Source organism: Ciconia boyciana, chromosome 4 (genome assembly GCF_034638445.1).
Source record: "Ciconia boyciana chromosome 4, ASM3463844v1, whole genome shotgun sequence".
Classification (NCBI taxonomy): Eukaryota; Metazoa; Chordata; class Aves; order Ciconiiformes; family Ciconiidae; genus Ciconia; species Ciconia boyciana.
Window position 1 is genome coordinate 36,189,655 of NC_132937.1, and position 15,238 is coordinate 36,204,892.

Sequence of the window (15,238 nt, forward strand, 5' to 3'; positions counted from 1 at the left end):
AGACTGTCTCAGTTAAAGCTTCCAACATGCTGGAATCCCATGCCGGCTTTGGGAACTGCACACAACATAAAACTACATTTTGTTTACCTTGGCTAAACTCCAACCCAACAACAGAACTTCTGGGTTCACTGCCAGCTGCCAACTGTGTGCCTAAATAATATTTCATCCTGGAATCCTGAGAGTCTGGATTAACAAACTGCCAAAATGCCACTCAGATGTGGTTCTTTCCAAAGCTTCTCTAGCAACTTCTATTGTTAACACCATACTTATTACTACTTTACTAGTACCAAAACTGCTATAAGTTATTGTAAAATTAAGTTATGCAAAAAGTAATTATGGCTTTGAATAATTATGAATTGTAACTATATCCAAGGCTTCAGGCACCTGTTGTAGATGATTCCTCTCAGGTGGTCTTGGAGACAGGGCAAGGTTTCTAACATTCTTTCCTGGATAAGGCAATTAAATACACACCTTAAAAAGCAACTGTCATCTCTCTTTGCAAACATGTTTCAATCAAGTAATTGCTGAGAGGTTCAGCTCTATCAGCTGTGAGTTCCTGAAATTCTGTTGCATCTCCATACCATTTCCTGTGGAAACAAGTCTCTGGTTTCACTTCAAAAAAATAATATTCAGGGAATCAGTTCAGACTATATTTTTGATATAGTTGAACCTATAAGCTAAGTTTTCAATTAAAATGTATGTTTTGGTGGGGTTTTTTTTCTGTTGGGTACTATGATCTTTGAAAACAGGTCAGTAGTTACAATCAGGTAATATCACTCACAATTGAGGTAATATCAATCACTAAGCAAACCAGTGGTTTAGTTACGCAGTTTCTAGATGACTGCTAGTTGGTGCTGCTTTCCACTACCTACCTTTTAGACAGGGGCCTCATGGTTAAAACACTTACCCGCAAAGTGGTAGGTCCAGGCTGCATCCCAAACTGAGGCATTGCAATGCCTCAACCTCCGCAGGGTTGTTACCTCTCCATGTAGTGCTGACACTTGGACACTGGTTGTCACGTGTATGGTTGTGTTTTGGAGCATGGATTGCTATGATCAGATCTCTTTCCCAGTGGATTTGTGAACGCAGTTGTGAGCAGTTACTGCCTCTATTTGTTATAATGGAAATACAACCTTGTGTGCTACTGATTGCCTTCTCATTTGCCTCTAACTTCAGCTTTCACCTTTTTCACCTTGACTGTAAATACTACTGCTATATTTCTTGCTTGTGTGTCATCTCTCTTTTCTACTTATTTTTTGTTCCACCATGTTAGTATTTTCTTATTGAAAAATCTTGAATATGAGCATTAAAAGCCAGTGCACATCTCTCAGTACTTTTCTCCACGTCCTTGTTTGTTTCAGTCTTGATTCTCACTGAAGAACTTTTCCTTGCAGTCAAAATCACTTCTAAATCTAGCCCTTGTGTATTTACTGAAATGTAAACATAATTGACAAACATTCATTATCTTGAAATTATGACCTACTTGCTAATTTGCACTGTACTGAATGGTAGTAAAATGCCCCCTTGGTTACACAGGTATATTTGCTTTGTGATAAAGCATACTTGGAAGTGTTTTGTTTAAAAAAAGTGATTTGATTAGATTATGGGGCAGTTTTCAAAAGCATATGACACCCCTAATATTCATTTGATTCACTAACTCTTTCCATACATTGCTTTAAGGCTTGGAAGGAGAAACATCCTGTGAAAGAGAAAACCTTACTCATTGATCTGGAAGAAGAACATAGGCGATTCCACAGATGCCAATAGAGTTTCACATGTTTACAATCAAGGCTCCTTCTGTAATAGCAGATGGGTGAGGACTTAGGCAAATAAGCAGACAAAATTCAGGACTAAACCCCATTTCTAGTTCCTGTCTAGGTGGATCCCCTAGTTAGCGGCAAAAATTCAGGTCTGATATCTGTTTGCGGGCATTTATTTATTTTATGAAAGTAAGTCAAACCAATGTGTTTGCTTGCTTGTTGGGTTGTGTGTGTGCGTGTATATGCAGAAGAGAAGGAAGGTCTACACAAATGTTCAAACTGTCTGAGGTGCATCTCCATTTTCCAGTTCCTTGCAGCTTCATGCACTACAGTAAGTTCTGTCACTCATGTATTTTGTTACTTTCATTCCTGAAAACATAGTGTTGGCTGTTCTGATATTATTTGACACTTTCCTGGGAGATATGTCACTAGTGCAATAGATCTTGTTTTGCTGTCACAGCTGTGCTACTATGACCAGTAGAAGTTACACACAATATATGAGATTCCCCTGTCTTCTACAAGAGGTGCTCCAGGTCGCACAGAGTGGCGTTACCTATGTCTACAGTAGTAAGGAGTGAGGAGTGGCATGAGTGGACCTGGGAAGTGAAGCAGCTGATGCTAAGATCCAGGGTCCACTCTGTACATGCTTGAGGGGAGAGTAACTGAGAACCAGCTCTAGCCCAGGTGTCTGGACTAAATGCCTGTTAGCAGTTGAGGTACATTAGACGAGCTCCTAGAAGGCATCTTCGGTTTCTTTTCATCTGAAAGGAATTCAGGTGACAAGCTTCAAGACTACTGTGCAGTACGAAACCAAGGTGGGGAAGATGGGATCAAGCATGAGACTTGCTTCAAACATGTGTTCTTCATCTAGACTAAAGTGATAAAGTTGCTGTAGCCCGTATACAGCTGAATACTGTCAATGAAGAGCTTTTGAAGTGCCATCTCCTGCACAGCTGCCCATCTTCCCCAGATAGGTACCCCACAGAGTGAAACAGGAGACAGCAGAGGAGGCAAAACAGACTCCAGCTTTAGCTGTTCCTGATTTTCTACTGGTGCAAATTAGACTGAGTATCAGTGAATAAGGACCCACCTCTTCCTCTGTATGCTTCAATAGACTGGAGCCAAAGTCAACAGAGAATCTCTCCCATCAAGTTTTAGTTTATTCCCCTAAGTGATTTTGATACAGTCACTCCCAGAAAAAAAAAAAAAAAAAAAAAAAAAAAGGACGAGAAACAAATGCCCACCATAGTTGTCTCCAACAACTCATGGAAAGTTGTTTAATCAGTATAACCAAGGAAAACAGCCTGGTGTACTCGAGAAGTTCATGCCTTCCCATCCTGTGTAGCCTGATTCAAAGCCCACAGAAGGGAGTGACAGCCCCATTTATTGTTTTGAAGGGGCTGTGGCAAATATGAACAATCCAGGAAGAATACTAGAGAACTTCCAGAGAGATTCAACTGGACCATGGGGATTTACAAGATAATATCTTAGTAACTGATGAGGAAATAAACAATTGAGACATTAATTATTTCATAGTCTTCAGGCTTAACCTCAGATGCTGAATGTGTGCTAAAGTTTGTTAAGGAATTTGTGTAGGAGGTCAGAACTTGCTCATTTGCACAATAATTGGGAAAGCGTTTCCAAATATCCACATCTCTACTTCTTCTGCCCCAGTTGTTTGTTAAACTCTTCTGTGAAAAGTTGGTTGGGATCAGTGCTCCTTGCACTGACGTCTTGGCCGTGTTAGAGGTTCTAAACATGTTCAGAGGGGTTCACCAAGTACTAGAAAAAAATTGAGAAAAATGCTTAAAAACTGTTACAGAGAGAAAGAATGCACTAAGAAGAAAAATCATATTTAATACAGTTAGCTGCATTAAACTATCTGCTTTTCCTCCTTTAAATATTTGACCATGAAATTCTGTGACTTTTCTGCCACTAAAAGAGCCACCCAAAATAAGCCAAAAGGATGCACACTTTCAAAAAATGTCTTTAGGCAGAGGCTCTGGGTTTACAGAGCATGCAGCACAACAGGACTCTGCTTTCATGTCTCTGGGCACTTTTGAATTACCAGCCTAGTACAAGGCAACTAAACAAGCAGACTTTAAGAATGGAGGAAGAAGGGGAAGGATAAATACGTTACCAAGTATTTTTTTGTGTAGTTTAATTTGAACTTAATGTATGCACTGACCAGCAGTAACACTGTTTCATGTATTTTGCAACTGGGGACTTAATAAACCAAATTAAAGCTTAGCTCATAGCACTGTGTTCAGCTCTAATTCAATGTGAGTATGTAAAGCTGCATCTCTCTGTCTGAACTACTGTCTAGGCACCCATCACCATCACAATCTAGGAGCTCTCAAAAAATGACATTTATCCTCCTATCTCCTCCCTTTGTGTTGAAAAAAGACAAGTTTATGGCCATTATCCTTGTCAGAGCACAGCTGGGAGCAGGTCTGAAGAAAGAGATGGGTTCCACACTTAGTTCTGAAAGTCACGCGGGCAATACTTGTGCTTTTTCTTTTACTACCTAAATCTGTGACCCAGTTTGCCTCCATTAATGGTTTTGTCCTCATGGATCCTCCATCAGTGAGTTGAGAATTTCCTTCTTCCTCTGGAAAGTCGCTTTCATGGGAAACTACAGTTGCAGACAGAGAAACAATATCTTGGGTAATGAAGATTATTTCTAATCAGGCTTTCTAAATCAGGAAAAAGACAGTGAGTGAGGTACATGTCAATGGAAATCCTGTGTGTAGAGATACTGTTCTGGGACATTTGGTGGTTGTTTTCTGGTCAAGCTGAATCATTTTCAAAATTGCAGTAAATGAGACTAAAGTTACAAATATAGGGCCAGATACCTGATGTACAGTGAGGGGCAGTTGTTTTAGGTTTTTGCCAACGTGCCTATGGACCTTCAAGGGCAGTTTGTAATCTGGCTGATCCCAGGGCTGCAGCCCAGTCTAAGGTACAGAAGGGAGCACCTGTACATGGATGAGGCTGTGATTCACCCTTTTTTCTAACATTTTTGTCCCCTGTCAGAAACAAAGTCCATGCTTTTGAAGTTTTCATGTTTTTAATTTTGCAAAATTTTGGTGGTACAAATCAAAACAGAACAGAGAGATTCTACATTTGAGTCCAGCCTTTCTTTGTATTTTTGAAGTGCTTATATTTCATCCAGGAAGAAAACCGTACATGAGTGAGATGAACTTTACCTATTTGGTAACGCCACACATGCCAGAAGCTGCAATTTAAACTTCATAACTTTGATTGAGTGTCCATCCTTTGTTGCACACTTATTCAAATGCATTCATAAGCTCTCAGGGTCTGTGTTGTAAACATGGACTGAAAATAGAGTAACAATATACTGAGGTGTGTCTTTGGTACAATAACAGGTTAATCTGGCTAACTCCATTAACATGGAAGGAGTTTAGGGCTCTGGCATAATTTTTTATTGCTTTATTTAAACAGCTGTATACTGTTCAATAAATTGTAAAGAATGCTTTTGTACTGAGGCTTAGTTTTAACATGTTAAATATATTTTCTTACAGTAAAAAAATCACCTTACATAACCTTAATGATTATTAATATACCTTAACAGATCTTTGACCACTTGAAACTACAGCTTAGTTGTCTGTTGCAAACACTCAAAGTATTGCGACAGTAGTGGAAATTGACTTCAGGTTCCCATGTCTGCTCCACCTGAGCTAAAAGAAGGTGAATCACAGGGAGTAAATGTGCTAATTCATGTTGTATTTGTTGCCAGAATAGTAGACAGCTGAGCATCTGCAAAGAGAAAAAAAATTCCCAAAGGACCTATGATTCAAAGTAGAATTGTTTGGACAACATCCAGTGGAAAGTAATCAGAAAAACAGAGGCTACAATGTGTAAAAGCACCTGCTAAACAAATAAATATAAATTATTATAATCCTTCTAGTTCTGGGCATTTACAAAAATAAATGTTTTCAGCCAGCTTTTTTTTCTGATGACTTATCCATATGCTCAACCTTTTTCTTCCTAAGTTAAGGTTGTGTAAGAGTTCATACAAAAGTAACCGCATAGTATTTATAAATACTTTCTGCAGGTTCATAGTTCTTCTTGTAGGTGTTGATTTTGGCCTTAACTCAAAACCCCAAAATGAGAAGTAAAAAGATTTAATTTTGAGGATGTCGAATCCATTGCTGACAGGGAATTCTACTCATGGCAAATATTTAGTGTAAAACAAATACTTAGCTACAGACCTTGATTCCACCTGCTCTGAGTTTTATTCAAATTTAAAAGGGATTTTTCTGTGTTATGTGAAGAATTGGACATGTCGTTCTATTTAATCATTTCAAAAGACAGCACTGCACTTCAGGGGCTAGAACTAACATTAGAATTGTACACTGCCTCAGTTTTAACACCATATAATCCATACTGAAAACACTAGAAAGCTTTACCGTTTGCAGATATTTCACCCATTTTTTAATTTCCCTCCCTTGTTGTTTAGGTTTTGGGTTTTTTTTTTCCATAACAGTTGACTCTACCACCATGCTGGGGTTGTAAGATTTGGAGGGAGGGGGCAGAAGCTGAATATGGGGTTACAGTGTCTGACCCACCAGTTCTGGGTCTGTTCTGGGCCCTGGTGTAGGAACACATGATGAGATGACCAAGGAGTGGACAGAGAAGGCTGCCTGAGACTAACTGCTAGCACAAAGGGACTGAAAGCCTAGAAATAAAAGCAGAAGCTTTCTTACAGAATTTCCATGATGGCTGGCAAACGAAATACAGTGTGAATTTTTTTAGTGATAGTGTAAAGTCACCTGTGTGGTATCTTTCATTCAGAAAACTATTCTTTTAAAAAAGTGGCTTATTATTCACAGTGCTATGAACCCAAAGGTCACTGCTAACCAATTTGGACTGTAGCACAACAGAAATTTTAAAAACAAAAATCTGCAAGGGATTCCTTATAAATACCTTTATTTTTGTCTAGAGAACCAAACATAATCATGAACGTAAATGCCTTTTTCTGAAAGAGTTCAGTGATTTGAATTACGTTTTTAATGTGCAGATCCTGACCAACTTCTAGTGCCTTTTCAACAAAGAGAAATTTGCTACAAAAACTACAGTTTGGCTTGCAACATGCCTCCTTTTCTACTTCTCTTCCACACGTGCCTCCCCTTACCACTAGCCCCAGTATCAGCTAGTTACAGTCCTCCAAGAGGCAGGATGAGTTCAGGGCACAGAGAAGAGACAGTATGTGGTTATGAAGAACAACCTGAGCAGGTTGCAGGAGATCAAGATCCTGTCTCTTCTTTTGTCACAGACACATGCAGTGGCCTATGCTAAATCGTGTTACACCTCTGTGCCTCAGCTTACCAACTGTAACCAGGGTATAAGATGCTCCCTTTTGTATCACGCCTATCTTTTTGGAGTCAAGGAGTCTCCAGGCTATCTTTTACTATGTGCACATGCATGGCACCGTGGCCTCTGTGTGCTATTGCAGCACAGCTTAAAAGAATGGCAATCCCATTAGGTTAGAAGAGAAAAGTGTCTCTGGCAGGTCGCTGGCTCTACTCCCTCAGCACTGTCATAAGTAGGAGCTCACCTGATGTCTGGGACAATTCAGCTCTCACCACAAATCCCCAGGCAGTAACTATAAATAATTCACATTGCAAAGTGCTGTAAAAAAGGGCTGCGTTTTAAGGTACCGAACCAGCTGTACGCATCACTAGAGAAAGGCTTAAAAGAGAGGACATTTCTGCTGTTCAAGGGTATAGAAGAGAGAGTTAGAACTGTTAATATTTATTTGCATTAAATGCCTGTAGATGTGGTCAAGCAGAGTTGAGATTTCCCAGCAATTCATCCAGGGTGTGGAGGCCCTCTGCTGAGTGGATGTGCCATCAGTGTCCTCCCTCGGAAAGCCAGAGCAGTCCACCCAGAGGGATTCAGGGAGATCCCTGGTACATGGGCTAAAGCTGTTTGAAACTATAAAGCATCAGCTGAGGTGAGCTTTGCACAAACAGAAATATGAGATTCAAAACGGGAGTCACTGCCTGGAATCCTGAGACCTGTGCCGTAGAAGAGATCAGACCACAACATGCAATCTTCTGCTGCTTGGTGTCTGTCAGCCTGTGACAGACTCACATGGACCATGTCTGGGACATACCCTCACACACCATTGCAACAACAATTTACAGGGTGGAAAACAGAATAAGCCTCAAAATTTCCAGCTACCCTATTTTAACAAGTGAGTTCTATTTGTAACTGCATTACCTGCGCAAGAAATCCAGAGACTTTACCAAAAGTACCAAAAGTGATCACAACATGTGAATAACCTTGAAGACACTTATTAATTTTGTTTTTTTCACAGTATTTTCTTGAAAAGTATAAAGTAAATATTGAAAATAAATAGTCAGTTGCTATCAGAGTTTGGACAGGTGCTAGATGCAAGGCAGACTTTAAGACTGTTTCTGATCCACCTATGAAATAGTTGTGCCAAAGCAAACTACAGCCTCTTTTGACCTCATTAGCTTTAGTTGTTCATTAAGACTGTGCAATGCAAAATGTAAATAACGGCTGCTGATGAGAAGTAAGTCAATGTTTAGAAAAGATGAAGAGTGCTGCTGCTGTCATATAAAACTGACTGCAAAATGCTTGTCTTTTCCCTGAAGCTAGACATCAGGGGAATTTTCTTTAGAAAAATATTCAGGAAAACAAGGGGAGAAAAGTTGGTGAAATTCTCTTTCTCTGCAATCGCTGAACAGAATAGCCAAAACCAATAGGATTGCTTTAGTACTGCTGCTACAGCACCGTAGCCACGTTACAGTCTGGTCTCTACACGATTACCAAGCGTCTGAGCCACCTCGATGCCTGCCTGCTGCCAGGGTCTGTGGCAAACCGACAGGGACACCAGCTGCACCTTTCTCATGGACGTTAGCTTCATATGAATGGGAGTTGTAGAAACCCCTGTGCTTCAAAAATGGTAGTCAGGCCAATTAAATTACACCAAATGTGTGCCTGCATTTATGTGTAAGTTGATATGAATACCAAAGCAAGGGCATTTCTATTACGAACGTGTGGGGAGTAGCTGAGATTTGTGAATAGGCAATGTTTTCTCTTTATGACCCATTGAACAACCTTGGCGGCCCCCACAGTAAAATGCCATGCCAACGTTCAGCCTTGGGTATTGCCTTTAGACCAGGAAACGGGGAATATTGCTGATAAAAAAGGCTTTTGCAAGTTATAATTATATCAAAAGCCCTATGCTGTTTCTAAATACCTCCATCCAGGTCCCTTTTGCCCTTGCCATCCCGAAAAGACCTAAAATTACTGACCTAAGATGCACCTATTTACTAAAACATAGTTCCTCTTTCTTGTATTTCTTTTTAATCAAGCTGTACCTTGAGATCTGGTGTCATTTTTTAATTAACACCTAAAGGTTTTATCCAATGAAAAACCCACATGCCCAGAAGAAGGCTTATGTGGAATTGAGGTGCTTATATTTAAAACATGATCACTAAACCCTTCCCCAGGCTCCCCCCCAAATTAAAAGGTATTTTTCTGTTTCACCGCAAAGTGTCCCAGTTGTCCGCAGTTCTGCACCACCACATGTCCACAGCCACCCATCCCGTGAGCCACCACCAGCAAGACAGGGAATGGCGGAGGAAGCTTACTTATGAGCAGGAACAAGGCTCATGAAATGTCATTGCATGTACTTTATTTTATTTCTCATGGGGGCTTGGCCAGCTCCCTTCACTCATTGCATGGACCACGCACCACCAGGGAGAGAAAAACACAGTGAACATAAAGCACAGACCAACATGTTCTTCAGTCCGTCACACCTGCATGTCCAGGCACTGTTCCCTGTGGCACAGATCCCCCCAGACACTAAGCATAAAGCCAGATCTGTTTGGACATGAGGTTTCCTAGTGGTGGACTTCCAGCTCCTCCAGGAATCAGCTTCTGATGGAACAACCATGAAACATGAACATGCATCAAGGGGCCAGGCTTCATGCCCTGTGATCGCACCAACTCCTGCCTGACAGAAAGACAAAGGGCCCTGGGAGCCCTTTTAAGCTACTGTTGACGAAAGCAGTTGTTGGGCTGCTTTAATTTGTGCAAGAGATTTGTCCACTTTTTACAAAGTTCCTGTATGGCAGTGGATGGATAAGTGTGAATTTAAAATACACCTTTATAGTTTAAAGGGGATGTTTATAGTGTACCACTATAACTATGTAACTATGTTTATAGCATAACACTATGAACATACCATGTTGCATACCAAACACCTTTTCCTGTTACCAGTTATGTATCTGTGTGTCTGATGATGCTCCTGTGAGTCTCATGAGAAGTATCTTGGTATGATTAGCCGATTTTCAGGCTTTCCAGTTAACAGGGATTAAAATTAAATAAATTTTAAAAAGACATCTATGATAATTTTCTACTACTTTTAGATCACAACTCAAAATTAATCAAGGATACTTTTAACATAGAAACACTATGAGTAAAAGTAATCAGTGGAAACTATAACAGGTTAACTGCAAAAGTAAGCAGATAAACATGTATTTGTAATTCTGAAAAGACTTGAAGTAAGAACAACACTGGTGACAATTCAACAGGGTGATTATGTTATTGTTGCATCCTACGAGAAGTCTACAGTTTTGATGTGTCACTTTATTTCCGAAGAATTAATATGCTTATGAGCATTACAAAGTTGTACACACTATACATTTTGTGTTTAACTTCATAAAAGACATGGAGAGGAACTGTAGATATCTATACAAGCTGCCTTTTGTTATCAGTTTATTTCCTGCTGAATTCAGTGCAGCTGGCCAGGTTTTGCCTCTCCCGTCTGCTGCCGAACCAGAGCTTTCAAGCAGCATTTTGGCCAAGGTGGCAATGGTCTTCTCCTGAAATACGAGCATCTCTGGAGTCGTCCCAAGGTTGAGTCCTTGGCATCCCAGACAGGGCTTCAGCACCTCCCCTGCTAGAAAATGTCAGTGCCGCAGATATGAAGGACCACAGATACTGAAGGACCACCTTTGCATTCTCCTAGGACGCACGATACTACACATCATGCTGGCGACAAGAACCGTCCTCCTTCCTAGCACAGTCTCTGTTTGCCGAAAGCACAACACTACGCGCAGGGCTGCAGCTCCCCTAAGAACTCTACTGAGATGACAAGGTGGTGCTGTCACCTTAACCATCACACAAGCCTGTTACCGTTGGGTTGCCATTAATGTACATGGACCCATGCAATAACACTGGAAAATCTGAGTATGGAAAATTAGAAAAACTGGTAACTTCAGAGAGAGAAAAAATCTGTCCTGGGTGGAGCACAGTGGCTTCATTCACTTATGTGCTGCAGAAAAATAAACTTCAGGTACCCTTTCACCTGTGCTGTCAGTGGTTCAGCTTTCAAACCAGTAAGTGCAAGTGAAATGTATCCATTCAGAACAATTTAACATTATTCACACTTCTCTTTACTTGAGATAATACCACTGAATGTTAACAGCAGCATGTTTTATTCTGAAATCTTCTGCTCGAGCACATCAAGCAAAGTAAACTTTGTGTAGATGCTCAGCTTTCTGTTACCTTTGCTCTGATGAAAGCAAATATGCATACCTGGTGCAAAACAGTGTTTACATTAAATCAGCACAAATAAATGGCAATTTTAAGCACCGTTCAATCATCACAACGAGTGCAAATATACACCTGCAGCTGCACACAGGAACGACACAATTTGTAAACATCCTGGATGTAAAATTCCATGATGGGGAAGGTGTATCGCGTTCAAAGCCCTTGGGCTGGTCTGTCCGCTTTCACGCCGCCCAACCGCAGTCACTCTGCTGTAAGTTACATTTTTCTCCGCCACTGAGCAAAACCTCCGGATAAAACCGGGCAGGCCTTCATTAATCTCTGCATGCATCGCACTCGTTAGCGAACTACTGAGGGTGAGCTGCCGACCCGGAAACCAGAGCCCTGCGTAAAGCCTGGCGCGGCTGCCGCGGCAGCGTCCCCGGCCCGCTGCCCCCGCGGCCGCGTCGTCGCCTCCGCCGCGCTCGTCCCTCCTCCTCGCCGGCCTCCGGCAACGGGGAAAAAGCGCCAGCAGCCCCTTCCGAAGGGAAACGGGGAGCGTGCTGCCGGCCGGGGCGCGGCTGCCCTGCCAGCCTCACGCTGCGGCCGGCCCTGCTCCGCCTAGCCCGGGACAGGCGTGGCCGCAGTCGCGGGGTCCGTGGGCGCTCAGCGCGGCACCCAGCGGAAGCGGTACCCGCCGGCGGCGGTGCGGAGGGTGAAGGCGTTGCCCTGCGGGAAGGCCAGGGTGCGGATGCCGCCCGCCTGCCCCAGGGCCGCCCGCAGGCTGCCGCCCCCCTCCAGCCCCCCGCCGCCCGGGCGCGGCGCGGCGCGGCCGGTGCGCAGCCCGCGGAAGGCGCCGTGCAGGCGCGGGGCCGGCCGCGGGCGCTTGGCCGAGGGGCTGCCCCCCGGGCTGCCCCCCAGGCTCCGCAGGGCGGCCCGGCACTTCTCCGACACCTCTCGCAGCATGGCGTCCACGCCCGCCGCCTCCTCCCGCGGCTCCGGCCGCCCGCGCCCGCCCCAGACCCCGTCCGGGGCGGCGGCGGCGGCGGGAGGAGGAGGTGGAGGATGAAGAGGAGGAGGAGGAGGAAGGGCCGCCCCGTCGGCGCGCTGCGGCAGCATCAGCGTCTGCCGGAGGGAGAGAGCGCGACTTCGCGGGCGGCGCCGCACCGCGCAGCCCCGCACGACCCCATCCTGCACCACCCTGCCCTGAACCGCACCACGCTGTCCCCCACTGCCCTGCTCCGTGCCGCACGGCTTCACCCCGCAGCACACCGACCCATCCCGCCCTGCCCTGCCCCGCTCCGCCCCGCACCACCTCACTCCACCGCACTCCACCCCACCCCACACCGCCCTGCCCTGCCCCGCTCCGCCCCGCACCACCTCACTCCACCGCACTCCACCCCACCCCACACCGCCCTGCCCTGCCCCGCCCCGCACCACCCCATCCTGCACGGCCCCGGCCCACACTGCACCACCCCGTCCCCCCCCACACCCCCCCACCCCCCCTCGCGGCCCTGTCCCACCCCGCGCTGCTCGGGCTCACCCCGCACCCTGTCCCCCACCGCCCCCCTTGTCCCCCAGGGACCAGCTGGGCTGTGGAGCAGCCGGGCCAGGCGGGCGGCAGCACTCACGTCAAGGACGGCGGCCAGCTGCCTGGCCTGGCTCGCCAGCTCCTTCAGCTGCACGTTGCTCTCCTGCAGCGTCGCCAGTTCTTCCTGCCTCTGCGTGAGGGTCTCCTGCAGCTGCGAAGGACAAGTGGGGACAGGGCGGTCGGGACAGCCCTGCCGCCCAGGGACTGGGGGGTGCTGTGCACCAGGGCCACGCAGCCACCTCAGCAGGATGCGAGGGAGAGAAACCCAGCGCAGGCCCTTGGGGAGGGCTTGGAGGTCCCCACCTGGCTGTTTGCCTCCAGGGCATCTCCCAGCGCTTTCTGGTGCTGGTCCACCAGGTCCCTCCAGCACAGCTCAGGGGAAGGCAGGGGCTGCGGGGGCATCTGTGCCAGCGCGCTGCTCTCCAGCTGCGGGGTGCAGGGGCCAAAGGCCACCTCCTCGCCAAGTGAGAAATCAAAGTCAGTGTAGTCCAAGGGCGGTGGCATTGAGGTGGACGCATCTGGAGGGAATAGCCACAGGCGTTAGCACAGAAGAGGTTTGTATGTCCTCTCTTCCCCCCAACCCCAGCACACCATCCTGGTTCTGGGCATCCCCCCAGTGTTTCCCGACATGCTTTTCACTCTGCTGCAGCAGCTGTGCACCCTAACCCTGTTTGGATTTAATTTCTGCCTCCCATGGGGGAAAACTCAGTGCCAGCCCAGGTCCTCTAAGGGGGTGTGCAGGGACGCACTGCCTTCAGACTGTCCCAGGGTGGGACGAGCGTGCAGTGAGTGGGCATCCAAAAACCCAAAAACAAAGCAAAAAAAGAGGAGACCAAACGCAGCGTGACTGCTGATGTGCATGCATAGGTGTGTCTGGCTCAGGTAAGGAAAAATTTCTACTTGCCAGATATAAAATCATCGACAGCATCTCTGAACTCCTGGAAATCAAACTCTGGTCCATCCTGGAAGCAGGGACCCTGGGAGGGGTGAAGGAAACGTGCCAGTGAGCAGGGCCCAGAGCTCGGACCTGCCCGCGCTGCCCACTGCTACCCATAGTGCTCCAACACTGACTGCTGCCTCTGCTCAGCACCTTCCCACAGCCCCGGCACCCCCGAGCGCCTGTCCCCTCCCCTGCCCTTGCCACTAACCCATCTAACGCATGGGACAAGATGCTGTCCCCCACTGTGCCCATTTCACAGGCGGGAAGCCTGAGGCTGGGGGGGCTGCCAGCAGCCATCGGCTTGAGGGGGCCACCCCCATGGGTGCCCTGTGCTGGGGGCAGCCAAGCCTGCCCCAGCCCGGGGGTTACCTGCTGCAAGGTCACGGGGCCGGCCGGGGTGGTGGGAAGGATGGGGGCACAGGCTGCCAAATCCTGCCAGTCGATGGTGGTGAGCGCTGGGGACAGCGACAGACAGTGGTGAGGAGCCCGGGCAGGGATGGGCATAGCCGGGGGCGGGGGGAGGGAAGCGGGAAGCGCGGCCGGCCGAGGTGCATCCTCGAGGGGCACGGCCGGGGGATGCGGGGCTGGGGAGCACGGCGAGGGGCACGGGGGACACAGCGGGGGCATGGAGGGGGGCATGGCCGGGGAGACACGGTGGAGGGCACGGTGGGGGTGTCACGGCCGGCGGACGCGGGGCTGGGGAGCACGGTGGGGCCACCGGGGGGCGCGGCGGGAGGCGCGGGGAGAAGGACACGGCCGGGGGTCAGGGCTCTCCGCCGCGGACAGACTCACCGAGGGCGGGCGCGGCGGGGGCCGGCGGGGCGCCGCTGCGGCGCGGGCGGGGCGGGGGCGCTCGGGGGCTGAGGGCGGCCGGGGGGGTCCCCGCCGCCCCCCCGCCGGGCCGGGCCGGCTTCTTGGCGAGGCGGGCGGGCGGACCCTGGACCCTGTTGGGGCAGATGCTGCCGAAGGCCCGGCGGCGGCCGCCCTGCTCCATGCTGCCGCCGCCGCCGCGGGCCCGGCCCCGGCCCCGGCCCCGGCTCCGGCGGGCGCCCTCCGCCCCGCGCCCCGCCCGCCGCCGCCCCGCGGGCCTGGGTGCGGGCAGGGCCGCGGGCAGGGCCGCGGGGGCCCGGGGCCATGCCGGGGGCTGCCCGCCCGCCTTCCCTCCGCTGGGGCGCGGAAACCTCCCGCCGCCTCCCCGGGCCGCGCCGGCGGCTCCCGCGCCCGCGGAGCCCTTCCCCGCGCCCGCGGAGCCGGGGCGGGCCGAGCCGAGGCGGCTGCCCCGGAGGGAAACCCGAGGAGGGGCGCGGCCGGCCCCGCTGCCGAGGCCCCTCCGCCCCGGCCGCCCCCCCGCCAGCACCTCGGTCCCCCGGCCCCCCCCGGGTCCCTGCCGGGCCG

General features: G+C 48.4%; 1 protein-coding gene across 1 annotated transcript; it reads right to left on the reverse strand.

Annotated features, from left to right (window-relative positions):
• Positions 1-10,365: 10,365 nt before the first annotated feature.
• MCIDAS (multiciliate differentiation and DNA synthesis associated cell cycle protein) lies at positions 10,366-14,837 on the reverse strand. Its single transcript, XM_072860916.1, has 6 exons — positions 14,636-14,837; positions 14,213-14,298; positions 13,808-13,880; positions 13,207-13,421; positions 12,944-13,054; positions 10,366-12,437 (listed from the first exon to the last, which is right to left on the reverse strand). Exons 1-6 carry the CDS (start codon positions 14,835-14,837, stop codon positions 11,979-11,981), a joined length of 1,146 nt encoding a protein of 381 aa, XP_072717017.1. The 3' UTR covers positions 10,366-11,978.
• Between the last annotated feature and the right edge of the window lie 401 nt (positions 14,838-15,238).